At 43.4% G+C, this 16,040-nt stretch overlaps 1 protein-coding gene across 3 annotated transcripts in view; it reads right to left on the bottom strand.

Annotated features, from left to right (window-relative positions):
• VPS35L (VPS35 endosomal protein sorting factor like) overlaps nt 1–16,040 on the bottom strand; it is a 119,647-nt gene that overhangs the window by 88,765 nt on the left and 14,842 nt on the right. For all 3 annotated transcript variants that reach the window (XM_007188306.2, XM_057528802.1, XM_028168054.2), the window contains exons 5-8: nt 15,921–15,945; nt 12,859–12,935; nt 9,100–9,228; nt 2,991–3,075 (exon numbers count right to left, since the gene is read on the bottom strand). In XM_007188306.2, the coding sequence (XP_007188368.1) occupies nt 2,991–3,075; nt 9,100–9,228; nt 12,859–12,935; nt 15,921–15,945 (316 nt within the window). The remainder of the gene's footprint in view (nt 1–2,990; nt 3,076–9,099; nt 9,229–12,858; nt 12,936–15,920; nt 15,946–16,040) is intronic.

Here is a 16,040-nt window from a genome sequence, read left to right on the forward strand (position 1 = left end):
GTCAAAGGTACACGCATTTGTAGTTTTGTAGAGAGAATTTCCCCCGTAAGCCAAGTACAAGAGAAATAAAGCAGGTGCTCTGACTGCAGAGAGAACTCAATTTGAGTCCCAGCTCTGCCACTCACTACCCTGGGGACTTGGACAAGCTGCTTTACTTCCCTGTGCCTCAGGCTCCTCATCTGTGAAGTGGGTATAATTACAGACCCTACCTCATAGAGCTGTTATGAGGACGGCATGACTTAAGATCACTAAAGCACCTAGAACAGAGTCAGGCCCAAGGAAAACCCTTATTTGCTGAGGATTTATCACTGTTATTCTCAACTCCCAGCCCAGCTAATTTCTGGGATACAGCAAGGACGGCAGGCATCTACACCATATCCATATCCTGGCCGGCCGAGGCATGGGACTGGGCCGCCACCACAGAGGCTGACAGAATGGCCGCCCCAAATTCCCACAAGGTTAATGTCTGGATCTGGCCAGGCTTGCGGGCTCGTCAGCATCTCAGAGCTGGTCTCACCCAGGGATGCTGACTCATGCCAAAGAAACTTGCAGGAGGCGGGCGAGGGAAACCAGAAGGCCAATGTGTCAACTCACCATGAGAAACAGAACTGTCAGGAGAACCAGACACGGCCACTGGCCTCCCTCGCTGACTGACACCCTCGCTCCCTGAAGGCAAGCTGGCTGTGAGGACAAGTCAAGGCCCAAGGGGTGTGCGATGGATATCTGTTCTGAGAGCCTTAATGCACCCATGTGTCCTGGATCACTTTCCCCTATCCCCACCGCCTCCCCAGGGCCATGCCACCCTCATTTTTCACCTGAAGTGCTGCATCGGCCTCCCAACTGGACCCCCCCGTTCCACCCTCGCCCTGCAGTCTAGTCTCAACACAGCAGCCAGAGGGAGCCCATTAAAACCCAAACTGGAACTTGCGTCTCCTCTGCTCAACACCCTGGGCGGCTCCTCATGCTCTCGGGCTCAAAGCCCAAGTCCTTCCGATGGCCTACATGGCCCAGCAGGCTCTCTGGCCACATCCCCACCCCACTCGCCCCCCTCCAGCCCCCCTGGCCTCTCAGTTCTCCAAACCTGCCAGGCCTGCTCCCACCCCAGGGTGTTTGCACTGGCTGTTCCTTGGTCGTAAGCCGGCCCCACGTTGCCAGCATACGGCTCATCTCTCACCTCCTTCAAGCACTTGCCCACACACCAACTTCCCAGCGAGGCCTCCTCCGACCCCCCAACTTAAATAAAAGCGCTGCCCACTTCATCCTGCTCTGGTTTGGGTTTTCTTCATCCGTAGCACCAATCCTTGTCTAACACACAATCGGGTTTACTTATTTGTTCTGCGAATCCTCTCTTTCTGGCACAGCCCACGAAGGCAGGGATTTTTGTTTCTTGTTTGCTGACACAACGTCAGCACCCAGCAGAGTGCCCGATGCCACCTTCCCGGATCATCTGAACCCAAAGGTCCCGTCTTTTGGCCAGGACATCTCTTCCTTCAGCCCAGTTAGCTCCCATTCCCCTTTCCTCTGGCAACAGCACCACCCCTTCTCCTCCGGGGCAACCAGCTCTGGATAACCCGCACATTTCAGCCCCCAGATCCCATAACTGGCTCAGGGACTGACGTGTGATCCCAGCCAGGCCAATGAGATGGAATTCCAGGACTTGTGTTGGAAAGCGAGGATAAGAGTTCCTTCCTTGCCCTGGGACTACTAGCAGCAAAACTGATAAAAGTTGAGGACACCTTGTGGAGCTTAAGAATGAAGCCAACCCAAGAAAAAGTACTAGGAAAAGTCAAGGTCCTGAAGATACTGTTTGAGTTCCTGAATCCAGCTATACCTGAAGCCAGAAACTACCCCTGGCCTTTTCAACATAAGCCAATAAATACTACCCCCTTTTCCAAGAGGAAATGAATGAGTTAGGTTTTCTATCACTTATTCTAGCTAATACACTCAGGTCCCCGGTCTCCTGCACAGAAATAAATGGGTCTCTCTGAATGACATTTCATTTTCTGACACATGTGACCTTTCAGTGGGTCACAGACAAGGCTTGCCAGGTTGGGAGCCCATTGGTCCTTCCTTGGCAAGACAGCAAAGGTCGGTTCCGACCTCCGATGTGTTCAGTTCTCAGAATGACTGTCCCCTAGTTCTTGTGGGGCACCTCACTGCTGAACGTCATATACCGCCTACAGGCTGCACGGTTTGAGCAAACTGCTAATGGCGTGATGCTCTGGCCACTGACCATCACCAAGCAGCATGGAGACCTCCTGTTTCTCCAAGGGGCTCCTGGGTAATCTCTTCAGTCTAAACCTCTCTGCTGCACTCCCGAAGATCATTCGGCCTGAGGGGTGGAGTGTGGGACACGGGGCGGCCACAATGATGCAGGAAGACCTCCTAGGAGCTGCAGCCATCATCCATGGGGCAGAGAACAGTGGCTTGGACTAAGGTTTTAACAGAGAAGACAGAAAAATGGACATACTGGGGAGAGACTGAGGAGGCTGAATTGAAGAACCTGGTGACGGGCTGGACATGGGGCACAGGGGAGAAGACTCTCAGATTTCCAGCGTGGGCATGGGGGTACATGGTGCTGCCATCCCCTGAGACAGAAACCCAGCGCAGGTGGGGAAGGGCTGGGAGGAGAGGCCAGGTTCAGTTCTGAACAAAGTGAGTTCCAGATGCCATGAGCTGGCCGGCGATGGACCGAGGCTGGTCTGTATAAGATGTGTGCTCCCCAGCCTGCCTTGCTTCGCTCACTCGCCTCGCTAGCCTATCAGAAGGTCAGAAACACACAATTTAAAATTCTTTCAAAAACAGCACCCGCACCCTTGCTCCCCTCATTAGAGCAGGGGAGCAAGGGTAGGGGTGGGAGTTTTGGTCTCCCTCGTGACTTACCTAGTAATTTAAACCACAGCAGAACCCAATTTAAAGCAACTCTACCATCCAACTTCTGGCAAAACAAACGTACTTTTAGATTTGAAATGAATAAAACTAGTACTTACCAAATGTGTCAAGTATGTCGGTGATAAGGACAAATTTGCTTGGGTAGAACTGAATAACACTTGTGTCCGAAAGAAGCTTTGAACACTAGAAAAAAAGAAGAGAAAAGTGACTGTCACGTCTGACTGGATTGGAACACTCTAGGCCTGGAAAATTAAGGATTTCCACAAACAAGTGCAAGTGTATACCATGTGCCAGGCCTGGTGCTAGTCACTGGAGGTATAATGACAAGCAAAACCACCGTGCTTTTGACAAAGGGAGTCAACTCTGCTCACAAGAGAGCCTCTTAATGAAAGGCACCATCACCTCCCTCAGGAAAGCCACAACTCAGGAACCTTACCCAGAGGGTCTGAACTAGGGTCAGCACTCGGTCGCCAGAGAAGTCAACCAGCGTCCCTGCTGGTGACTCCATCTTTTCAGCATTGCCTCCTCTGGTTTATTTCAGAATGGTCTTGATTCTTAAAGGTTCTTTTCTATGAAATGACCCCATAGGCAAATCTCCAGGGTTTCTTTTTTTTTTTATTTTTTATTATTGATTTATTTATTTATTTATTTATTTATTTATGGCTGTGTTGGGTCTTCGTTTCTGTGCGAGGGCTTTCTCTAGTTGTGGCAAGTGGGGGCCACTCTTCATCGCGGTGCGCAGCTCTCTCACTATTGCGGCCTCTCTTGTTGCGGAGCACAGGCTCCAGATGCGCAGGCTCAGTAATTGTGGCTTACGGGCCCAGTTGCTCCGCAGCATGTGGGATCTTCCCAGACCAGGGCTCGAACCCGTGTCCCCTTCATTGGCAGGCGGATTCTCAACCACTGCGCCACCAGGGAAGTCCTCCAGGGTTTCTTAAACTAGCATCTATTATTTATACTCACTCTTAAATTTCCTTCTAAAAGGAAACGTGACAAGCTTCAGAGAGTTACATGTTTCTCTGGAACTGTGCTCTGCAAGCCAGGAACATTTTGGCTTTGCAGGGAATTCCTCAATCCCTCTGCCATCACTCACGCCAGAGGGCCATCGAAGTGTTCAGGCCTCATAATGGAAGATGGCAGCCACACAACGTGGCCCCGAACACCCCAGATGAAGTCATCTTGTATAATCAGAAACAAAAATCTATCTCTACTTTGAAGAACTAGAAGTAATGCCCTGAAATCTTTGCAAATTCAGAAGTCTGGATAAGGAACTAGATAACCTTGCCATATTTTATCAGACAGGAAAAATGTCACGTTAAAAAAAAAACAACTATTTGGACATTTAGAAAGGGTCCTTTCATACGTATGCACTTCCAAAGTGCACAGAATGGCTAGAAAGTTCATCATATCAAGATGTAGGCTGACATGTGTTTTCAGTTTGGCTTTGTTACACAATATCTAAATTATTACATTCATCAAGTTTCTCCTTAGCATTATGTAACTAAAAGTAAACAATGTGTCTAATTTGTAAAACATCCTCTCATAGCCCAAATGTTATTTGGGGATTGGAGCTGAGGGGAATGTAAGCTGTTAAAACAATGGCAATGACACCAAATGTGGCATTTGGATGTACACAGAACTCCATTTCCTGACACCTTGCTTTGTGTTTTTCACATGCCCTTTATGAGAGCTCCAACTTAAACAACTACCCCATGAGATTTCAGGGCTTGGAAAAAACAAACAGTTCTGAATCCTAGAGACTGTTTACAATACACAGCTCTTGGTTCCTAGGGAGGTGACATCTCCTGAGTTCCTACCCAGAGCCCCTCAGAGATGGGTTACTGCCCACTGGTGAGGTGAGAGGGAGAGAGAATTCAAACAGAAGATTTCAAATTAAATACAGCTGGCGTTTCCCAACACCTGTGCATTGATTCATCTCCCAAGCTGGTGTCACAGAACGTGTGTTTTATAAAGACAATAGGAAGCAGAAAAAATTTTTTAATCCAAAGTTAAAATCATAATAGTGTCATAAATTGAAGTTACCTTTTAAATCACTATTTTGAAAATTCCACAGTTTTTTGTAAAGCTTTGGTGCAGTTTCCTAAACCAATAAAAATCAGGCACCCCAGGGTATGTGTTAAAAAAACAGATTCCCTGCTCCAAAATCAGTATTTTCAACAAGGGCCCCAGGTGACTGCTGCACTGAAACAAGCCCAGGACCCACTGGGTTCCTGAGATCCACAATCTGTACCACATTCTGAATGAAATGAGCATTCTACAAACCAAGGGTTCTCAGCTTTGCAATCATCTGCGGAGCTTTGTAAAATAACAGTGCCTGGATCCCACTCTCAGAGATTCTGATTAATCTGGTCTGGGGTGCAGCTTGGACATCAGGATTTCTTAAAGCTCCCAAGTGATTCTAATGTGCAGCCAAGGTTGAGAACCATTGTTATAAACATTTCCTGAGCAACTAACTGATAAATTACTCTGCCTGAAATACTTGCTATCGAATTTATTAACACTGTGGAAAAAATACTAAAAGAATGTTTTTCATTTGTTTCCAATTAGCAATATTCTAGAAGGAAACTAGCAGTTCCTAAAATTAAGTTGGAATTAAAAACCAAAAATTTGAACTGAAGCAAATGGATAAATTAAAAGATAATCTATGGTTCAGTATAAGAAAGTATGACTAGATGGATGGATAGAAGGAAGGCAGGAAAGGAGGAAAGCAGACTAATTAATCAGAGGACAATTACTGCCCACAATATATATTTTTTAAATTCTAAAAATCAGTAAGAAAGGTACAAATAAGATAATGGAAAAATGAGCAAAAGGAATCAACAAAAGGCATTTTACAGAAAAGGAAACCCCAATGGCCAATAAACATGTGAAAAGATGCTCAATCTTATTATAATCGGGGAATTGCAAATTAAAACCACAATAAAATATGATGTTATTACCTCCTAAATTGGAAAAATTAAAATAGAAAGTCTGCTCATTCCAAATGTTGGTAGGCCACTGAATAGCACAGACTCTCACACTCCCACTGCTACTACAGTGCAGGCTGGCACAACCACTGCGGAAAATAACTTGGCATTGTCTGGAAAAGCAGACAAGGCACACATCCTACACCGAGCAATTCCACTTTTAGGTATGGGCCTTCACCTAGAGAAACACTTTATATGGTCACCAGCAGACGTGACCAGCGTTCACAGCAACATCGTTCATAATAATGAAAAAAGGAAAAAGAAAAGAACCAAATGCCCACAACAGAATGAATGATACATAATTTATGCATCAGTAGATTAACTCTACTTCAGATGGCAAATCTCTCCAACTGATCTATAGGGTCAGTACAATCCCTATCAAAATCCCAAAGGTTTTTTTTTTTTTGGTAGAAATTGACAAGCTGACCCTAAAATTCATATGGAAATGCAAAGGACCCAGAAGAGCCAAAACAATTCTGAAAAAGAAGAACAAAGTTAAAAGACTTATACTACCTAGTTTCAAAACTTACCATAAAGCTATAGTAATCAAGTGTGGTACTGGCATAAGGACATACCTATAGATCTATGGAATAGAATTGAGAGTTCAGAAATAAACCCTTACTTTTATGGCCAACTGACTTTTGACAAAGGTGCCAAGATAAGTCTTTCCAGCAAATGCTGCTGAGACAACTGGATATCCATATGGAAAAAATAAACTTAGACACACCATACATACAAAAAAATAATTCAAAATGGACCATATAACCTAGATGTAAGAGCTAAAACTATAAAGCTTCTAGAATAAAACACAGGAAGAAATTCTCACAACCCTGGGTTATGCAAAGAGTTCCTAGATACAACTCCAAAAACATGAGCCAAAAAGGAGAAAACTAATAAACTGGACTTCATTAAAATTAAAAACTCCTACACTTCAAAAGATACCATTATGAAAATGAAAAGACAAGACATAGACTAGGAGAAAATACAAGTAGATCACATATTTGATAAAGAACTTGTATCAAGGATAAAGAATTATTACAACTCAATAAGAAGACAAACAACCTGATTTTTTAAATGGGCAAGTCTTGAATAGACAGTTCACTAAAGAAGATATAAAAATGGCCAATAAACATATGAAAAGATGCTCAACATCATTAGTCAGTAGGGATATGCAAATTAAAACCACAATGAGATACCACTTCACACCCACTCAGATGGCTATAATCAAAAAGACGGACAATAACGAAACGAGTGATGGAAAAGATATAGAGGAACTGGAACCCTCATACACTGCTGGTGAGAATGCAAATGGTGCAGCCATTTTGGAAAGCAATTTGGCCATTTCTCAAAAAGTTAAACATAAACTTACCATATGACTTAGCAATTCCACTTCTAGGAATCTATCCAAGAAAAATGAAAATATACGTCCACACAAAGACTTGTATGCAATTGTGAACAGCGGCATTATTCATAATGGCTAGAGTGGAAACAACTTAAATGTCTATCAACTTGTTAATGGATAAGTAAAATGTGGTTATGCATGCAGTGGTATACTATTCAGCAGAAAAAAGGTACAGAGTACTGATATTACAACATGGATGAACCTCAAAAACATGGTAAGTGAAAGAAGCCAGATGCAAAAGATTACATAATGAGTGACCCCATGTACATGAAACGTCCAGCAAAGGCAAATTCATAGAGTCAGAAAGCAGATCGGTGGTTTTTCTGAGGCTGAAAGTGGCAGCAGGGTTTGAGTGCTAACAGGCTTGAGGAAATTTGGGCAGGGGGTGGGGCGGGGGGGCGGTGGCTATGAAAATGTTCTAAAACTGGACTGTGTAATCGCTGGGCAACTCTATAAACTTACCAAAAACATCACTGAATTGTACATTTACAATGGTGGATTTTAGGATATGTAAAATATCCTCAATAAAGCTGAAAAAACAAACAAAGTAAAACCTTACTGCAGAGGAAATAAGGGAAACTGCTCATTTCTCCATATTCTGTACCTTGACTAGCTTTTTGGGATAAAGAAGGCAGTCTTTAAAGCATTGAAAGTCAAATAGTTACTATTAGCTAGATGTAGAGTTAATTAAACAGTTTCATGATTATTTTCTTTGGGAAGACATGAATCAAATCTCCTCCAGATGTAAAACTCTTAGAAGTCACAGTTCTATACCACAATACTCTATGGAGAGATGTTGCCAACAAAAATATTTTGAAGAAGCTCTTGTTAGTTTAGATATTCTCTCACTTGAGCCACTCAGCAAGCAGCCTCCATCACATGCCTGCAGGATGAGAGAACCCTTCTTCACAGTATTTGCTTTGTCAACTAACAACAGTGATGGAAGGGAAAAGGGCTTGGGTTTGCCTCTGTCATGAATACCAAAAAAACAGCACCTGCCATACAAAGTGTCATCTTAAAAGACTTCAAGTACCCAGTGTAAAGACTCTCAGAGTAAGAAAACAAATGTCACATTCCCATGACAATAAACAAGAATGAAATCTTGTCCTTCTGAACTAAAATGGCTGTTCAGAAATTCTCTATTAACTCTGCTCTGAAAAGCATAATGCATACATTATTCCTTTTACAGTGTACTTCTGAGCATGTTTTGCCAAGACAGGATGATCTTAAGAGTCAAGAAACAGAATAAGCTGTTTTCCCTCTGGAACTTGCTCTTGTGATCCAAGAGTTGTCATGGATTAACAAATTCATCAACAAAGAGGATTCAACAAACATACCTCTCTTAACACTGTATATACATTTTCTTTGTTACATCATTATGCAGAACATGACCCCAAAATGCGTATATCAGGGACACACAACCATTAGTTCCAAAGACACAAAGAAAATCTGGTCAAGGAAACCCAAAACACAGTTAATCAATCTTTAGTCTACACAAATCATAAATGTGTCAGGGGATGTAACAGGGCCAATGAACTGCACAACCCAGGGGGGACATCAGGAATTCTGTAATCTAGGGTGAATTTCCTGGAATTGCACAGTGCACAACCTATGCAGCTGCACATGGTGGCCCTGGGATTAGCCATCTCATAAAAACACTGATTCATAATTATGGCCTTTCACAGGAAGTATGTGAAAATAGAACAGATGAAAAAATTAGGGTAAGACCCTGAAGGCAGGCCTCTGAAAACCTTAATTATCCACAAAGGAATTTTACAAAGGAAATTCTGGGGAAAAAAAAAAATCACTCGACCTGACCTGGATGACTATTTTTAGAGCCTTCACTTTCTGGTCCGAGGCCCAGGCGTCCTTCAGTGACTGGTTGAGCTCCTCTATGCGGTTCACATAATCCTGTTGAGTCAAATTCAACAGCTCCTTTTGGGATCCCTGTGCGCAGAAAGTAGAAAGATACAGGCACAGAAGAAAAAACACTGTTGGACTCCCCCCTCGCCCCCATGAACAATACTGAGTATTAGCTGAGTTTTGGTCTCTAAGTTGTCCTCATATCCTGACCAGGATTGATAGTTCTGTCTTGTAATCAAAGAGGTTCTTTGAGTTTTCTGCAAAGACGGCTAGAGGGTAGTGATTGAAAAACTGGCCTTGAACACAACTCAGACCTGAGCCCATTCCCAGCTGAGCCACATTCTAACCGTATGATTCTAGGTGAGCTGCTTTCCTCCCTGAGTCTCTTCTGTGAACAGTGATAACAGGACTTACCTTATTCAACAAATAGTTATTGGGGGTTATTGTGTGCCAGGCAAGTATGGTATACCAGATGCCCCAGATACAAAGGTGAGCAGAAAGACACTGTTTCAGCACTAATGGAGTTTAAGGTACAGAGGACAAGATGGACATTAATACAAACTGAGACAAATGCTCGGGGAAACAATTCTACAAAGACACATATCATAGTTCTCTGACTCTGAGGTGCCCGTTTTAAGAAGCACAACTGTTTTATGTACCACTAAGGAAGAAAAAATGCCGATCATGGACATGCACCAATTGAGAGACACAGTCCAATTTCAGGGATATTCAAATGTTGGGGGAAAGGTTCATCTCAGAATGGACTCTAGAATGGTGGTCAAGAATGGTTTCCTGGAGGAAGTGATGCTTGAGACAAACTCTCAGTGGTGTACAGGTGTTAACTAGGCAATGGAGGGTTGTTAACTAGACCAGGGAGAGAGCATTCAGGACAGAGAGCAGACCCAGCAAAAACCCATGGCGGAAGAGGGCAAGGTCATCACATGGATGAAATATTATAACATATGTAAAGACCTGGCACCACCCGGCACACAGTACATGCTCACTAATCCTTGCCTGCTGCTAAGATGCTGACTGCACAGCTCACAGGAGTGAGGGTCATGCTAACCCACATGAGGAGACCAGGAGCCAAATCTTTTTTATATGAATGTTGCCTGGAATCCAAAGTAAAGAACTCCTTTTTTTTTTTTTTAATTGAAGTATAGTTAATTTACAATGTTGTGTTAGTTTCCGATGTATAACAAAGTAATTCAGTGATACATATATATACTCTTTTTCATATTCTTTTCCATTACAGTTTATTACAAGATATTGAGTATAGTTTCCTGTGCTATACGGTAGGTCCTTGCTGTTTTTCTATTTTATATATAGCAGTGTGTATATGTTAACCCCAAACTCCTAATTTATCCTCCTGCCCTTTCCCCTTTCGTAACCATAAGTTTGTTTTCTATGTCTGGAGCCTGTTTCTATTTTGTAAATAAGTTCATTTGTATCATATTTTAGATTCCACATATAAGTGACATCATATGATATTTGTCTTTCTCTGTCTGACTTACTTCACTTAGTATGATAATCTCTAGGTTCATCCATGTTGCTGCAAATGGCATTATTTCATTCTTTTTTATGGCTGAGTAATATGCCATAGTATAAATACACCACATTGTCATTATCCATTCATCTGTTGGACATTTAAGTTGTTTCCATGCCTTGGCTTTTGTAAATAGTGCTGCTATGAACACTGGGGTGTATGTATCTTTTCGAACTAGAGTTTTCTCTGGATATATGCCCAGGAGTGGGATTGCTGGAAGAACTCTTTATTAAAGGAATACAAGTAGGAGGTTCAGGAAATCTGAACTGATCCCAACTGGTCACTTGAACTGTGAGATAGGATCCTCCCTGCCCCTCTGCTGTAGGAGAGGCCACGTGACTAGTTTGGGCAAATGGGTGGTGAATAGAGGGGCATGTGTCCCCTCTGGGCTGAGGCAGTGAAAAGTGACCCTTTCTTCATCTCTGCTGTGACAACCCTGGAGCCATATGTTGAGATGGCAGCACCATGAGATGGTGGTATGTCTGTCACCTACACTGGACGAGTAATGTGAGGAAGAAATAAACCTTTGTTCTATTAAGCCACTGAGATATGGGGGTTCATTTGTTACCACAGCACAACCTAGTCTTATCCTGACTAACATGCTATGTTAACCTGGAAGCCATGGGGCAGCCATGTGCTCCTGTGAGCAGGGAGAAGCAAGGAAACCAGTCTGCAGAAAAAAAAAAAAAAAAAAAGGAGAACTAGAAAGAGTCTGGAGGCTACACGGAAGCAAGAGACACAGAGGACAGCTGCTGGGGTTCTGGGTGGTTTTTCAGTTCCTGGTTCCAGGCCACTGTGCCCTTGGGTTCAGGGTAGTGCCCCAGTATCCTTCAATACAGTCCTTATTTTCCGTGTAAGCCAGCTCAAGTGACTTTCAGATACTCAACAGACAAAAGAGCTTTGATAAAACCCTTAGCAATTCCCTTCCTACCAGCCAAGGTTGACTGACGACATGCAGACTGAGGCTCTCGGGCGCCCTAATTCAGAATATGTCATTTCTGAATTGGAAAATAAAATATTGGACTATTAGGCTCTGCTGAGCACCTAACAACTCTGGTCTTAGAGCTGGAAGGACCCTGAAACTGGGGCAAGATGCAGGACAGAGCAATGGCAACTGCCATTATATGGACCTCTGTGGATTTCAAAGCATTCCCATTCAGCCTACACAATTATATTTTTTATCCCCATTTTACAGATGAGGAAATGGGTATAGGAAGATGAATGCCCAAGGGCACCCTGTTAATAAGCAGTCAAGCTAAGGCCTCTAGACTCAGAATGGTGACGGTGACAGCAGCTAACACTTGCAAAGCATGTACCATGTGCTGGGTGCTGGTCTAAGCACTTCGCATACATTAACTCATGTAATCACCCTAAGAGGCAGGTAGTAGGTAGCACCCCCACTTCACAGATGAGTAAACTGAGGCACAGAGCTCAAGCTCTTAAGCACCTTGTCCCAAATTACAGAATTACCAAACAGTAGAGCCAGGATTCAAACCCAAGTAGTCTGGCTCCTGAGTTTGCCCTCTTAACCTCCATGTTATGCTGCCTCTCTAAATGATACTCCAGAGGATGCAAACTCACCGTCTCCAGGGGCCAGGCTAGTAATGTTTCTGAGTGAACTGGGCCAGGGAGGACCATGCAACCTGGACAGTACACACCCAGGTTAAATGCAAGAATGTGAGCCCACAGTTAGGTGGAATTTAAGAGAAGTCAGAAATCTGGATTTTTACGTTAAATTTACTAATTTTTATGAGTTGGCAAAAGTCATGTTCTTTAAAAGCACGTGCAGGCTAATTGAAAGAGTTCAGCAGCTGAGCGACCATGCGCAGCCTCTGCAGCAGGCATGATCGTTTTACACTATACGAGGCGGCTTCCTGGGTGATGGCTACCGTTGGCTTTCACAGTTAGACCCTGTCCCCAGACACCCGGGGTTTGCTCAAGCATCACAGTGAGAAAAAAGCCTTCAGAAAACCAGCCCAAGGAAGGCTCCTGTGAGCTTGACCAGCCGCGCCACTGGCATCTTTCCCTGGATCAGTTGGTGCCTCAGGAGGACTGAACACAATGCGCAGCTCGAGAATTAATCAGAGAGCAGCCACCGAGACCGACCTCACCTGGCAGAAGCACGGGAAACCCCGCCCCTTCCTGGATTCAACAACTGACTTGCTCACCTCCTCAAAATCATCCAGCTCCTCCAGCCTGGTCCGAACCTTCTCCGACATTGCGGATACAGCAGTCCCAGCTTTGCCTAAACAGAATGGATTCATGTCACACAGGTGGCTTTCCTCTGTCACCAATACCCCCAGAGGAAGGCATCTTTCACTCTACACTTCATCATGAATAAAGAGGCTGGGGAACAACTTCATTATAGAAAACTCCCTGAGATTTTGAAAGCAACTTCCTTACGTAACCAAAGTTTCATCAGAAACATTTCTGCTTAGGAGCTGCCCAGGGGAGTGCAGTGGGCCAGCCTCAAAAAGGTTCTGCGACATTTGATATTTACAAACTTTTCACTGAATCATTTGTTTATTCCTAAAGAAAGGCGGTCCAGATAAGGATGCCAAAAATCCATCATTTAATTGTTTTCCACATACAAAAGGCCCTCTCAGGCTCATATTCACAGTGCAGAACTGTGGTACTGACAACTAACAAAACAACAAGCCCACTGTCTGTCCAGAGGTGGAAACACTAGGGCTTCAAAGCCGTCTCTTCAAGCAAACAGGACTAGTGAGCCTCCTTCCATCATCCGTAGCACAACTCTTCCCATCAGCAGGGAGTGGCGGGGAGAGAAGGAAAGGACTCCAGGCCACGGGCCGGTCACAGGACAGGGCTCTCTGGCCAGCTGGCTGCTGCCCTCCAGAGCCTCCTGTTTCAGAACCCTTTCTCCATCTTAAGGGTGTTTCTGTTCTAGACCAGAGGTTTCCTTGCTCCTGCCTACCGAACTCACTCTCAGAAACTAAAGTTTACTCTTTTAAGGCACTGGTTTCTTAGCTCTGGTGTTAACTCACAGATTTGTCTGGGATCAGCTGAGAGCATGGTACAATTATTTAATTACTAACAACTACTAAAATTAAGAAGTTTCCAAATAATTTGATTTTTTTTTTACCTTACTTCTACTTTTCCCTTCATTTTGAAATATAGTACAGAACATGCATATATGTACATTTTAACAGATAATTATAAAACCTTTGTAGCCACCACCCAGATTGTACACTGTCTTGCTTCTTTCATTCACCACTGACTTTAGTTCATGAAGTTTACCCCTATCATTGCATAAAGCTGTAGCTCACACATTTTTACCACTGTTTAGTATTTTCCATTGTGTGACTACATCACAGTTTATTTCTTATTCTACCGTCAGTGGATGTTTGGGTTGTATCCTGCTTGGGGCTACTATGAACAATATGCTATAAACATTTCTGTGCATGTCTCCTGGTTCATATATGCATGCATTTCTTCAGGGTAGCTTCTCAAACTTTTACAGGAATCACTTAAGGATGTGTTAACATGCAGATTCTGATTTTTACTAGGTCTGGCAGGGCCTGAGACTCTGCATTTCTAATGAGCCCCTGGTGACGTCAGTGTTGCTGGTCCTTGGACCACACTTTAAGAAACATGGATTTGGGCAGAGCTGAAAAAATGCATTCTATAAAAGGCCATATATAAGTATTTTAGGTTTTGTGAGTCAGACAGTCTCTGTCACAACTACTCAACTCTGCCATTATAGCACAAAAGCAGCCATAGACAATATGTAAACAAAGCCGCATGGCTGTGTTCCAATAAGACTATTTACAAAATCAAACAGTGGGCCAGATTTGGCCTCCAGGATATAGTGTGCCAATTTCTGATCTAGGGTATATCCTAATAGTGGAACTGCTAGGTCAAAGGGTTGGCCCATCTTCAATTTTAACAGATAATGCAAAAGTGCTTTACACAGTGGTTGTGTCATTTTACACTCCCACCAGCAGCACATGAGCGTTCCTGTTGCTCTACACTCTCACCAGCAAATGATATCGTCACTTTCTGATCTCTCCAAACTGGTAGATATGCAATACTATGATTTACTTTTTTATGGTTTGGGGTCAAAGTTATACCCATAACAAAGGTGCTCCGACTCTCTTGATTTCTAATGTGCTGTCTCAACCTGCAGAGAACGAGGAGAGTTGCAGCTGCCATGCCAGCAATTTGCACATAAACCACGGCTGTGCTCCTCTGCACCCCAATGATATAGGATCTAAGACAGTGGCTTCAGAATCACCCAGGAGCTTCAAAAACGGAATTCCTGGGTCCCCTTCCTCAAGATTAATTCAATAAGTAGAGTGGGGCCCAGTGGTCTATATTTTTATGAATATATATATATATATATATATATATATATATATATATACATACATATATATATATATTCCTCAGGTGACTCTGCTGAACAGCTAGTTTGAGACACCCTGGTCCAGACTGTGTCTTGGCACAAGAAATTGAGAACTGCCGTATTCAGGGACCAGTGGCTGATAAGACTAAGTGTGTGACTCCCCTCACCGGTGCATCTGTGTTTTCACAAGGGATAAAGACTTAAGGCAAAGGAAAGGATCTGTAGAAGGGAGAAGTTCAACCATTTCCCAGCCAGTGAGGAGGCACACAGATGGGAGACTACTGCTCTGTAATCCCAAAATCAAGCACTGAGTTTCTGTTTTCCTCCTAGTAAACTCTTTGGTCTTTTCTTTTTCATTCGTCATCTAAATATGTATTTTGATTCTACTAAGTCTATACATAATCTAGGAAATAATAGCTTCAATTGAATTAAACATCAGGATTGGATGTTTTTTTCCTTTGGAAAATTATATTAAAAGTAATGGGAGGGGCTTCCCTGGTGGCGCAGTGGTTGAGAATCTGCCTGCTAATGCAGGGGACACGGGTTCGAGCCCTGGTCTGGGAAGATCCCACATGCCAAGGAGCAACTGGGCCCGTGAGCCACAACTACTGAGCCTGCGCATCTGGAGCTTGTGCTCCGCAACAAGAGAGGCCGTGATAGTGAGAGGCCCGCGCACCGCGATGAAGAGTGGCCCCCGCTTGCCGCAACTAGAGAAAGCCCTTGCACAGAAACGAAGACCCAACACAGCCAAAAATAAATAAATAAATAAATAAATAATAAAAATAAAGGAATTCCTTAAAAAAAAAAAAAAAAAAAGTAATGGGAGAATTCCCCATCAAAACAGTAACAGCAGCAAAAACTCACCTTTTTCAGATCCCATAAAAAGATTCTGCAGAGGCAAAAAATATATGTTAATATTTTTTAAAACTTACTGGATCCTGTGACAAAAACTTTATTGTTCAAGCAGCACTAAGACAACATGAT

This window comes from Balaenoptera acutorostrata, chromosome 15 (assembly GCF_949987535.1).
Source record: "Balaenoptera acutorostrata chromosome 15, mBalAcu1.1, whole genome shotgun sequence".
Taxonomy (NCBI): Eukaryota; Metazoa; Chordata; class Mammalia; order Artiodactyla; family Balaenopteridae; genus Balaenoptera; species Balaenoptera acutorostrata.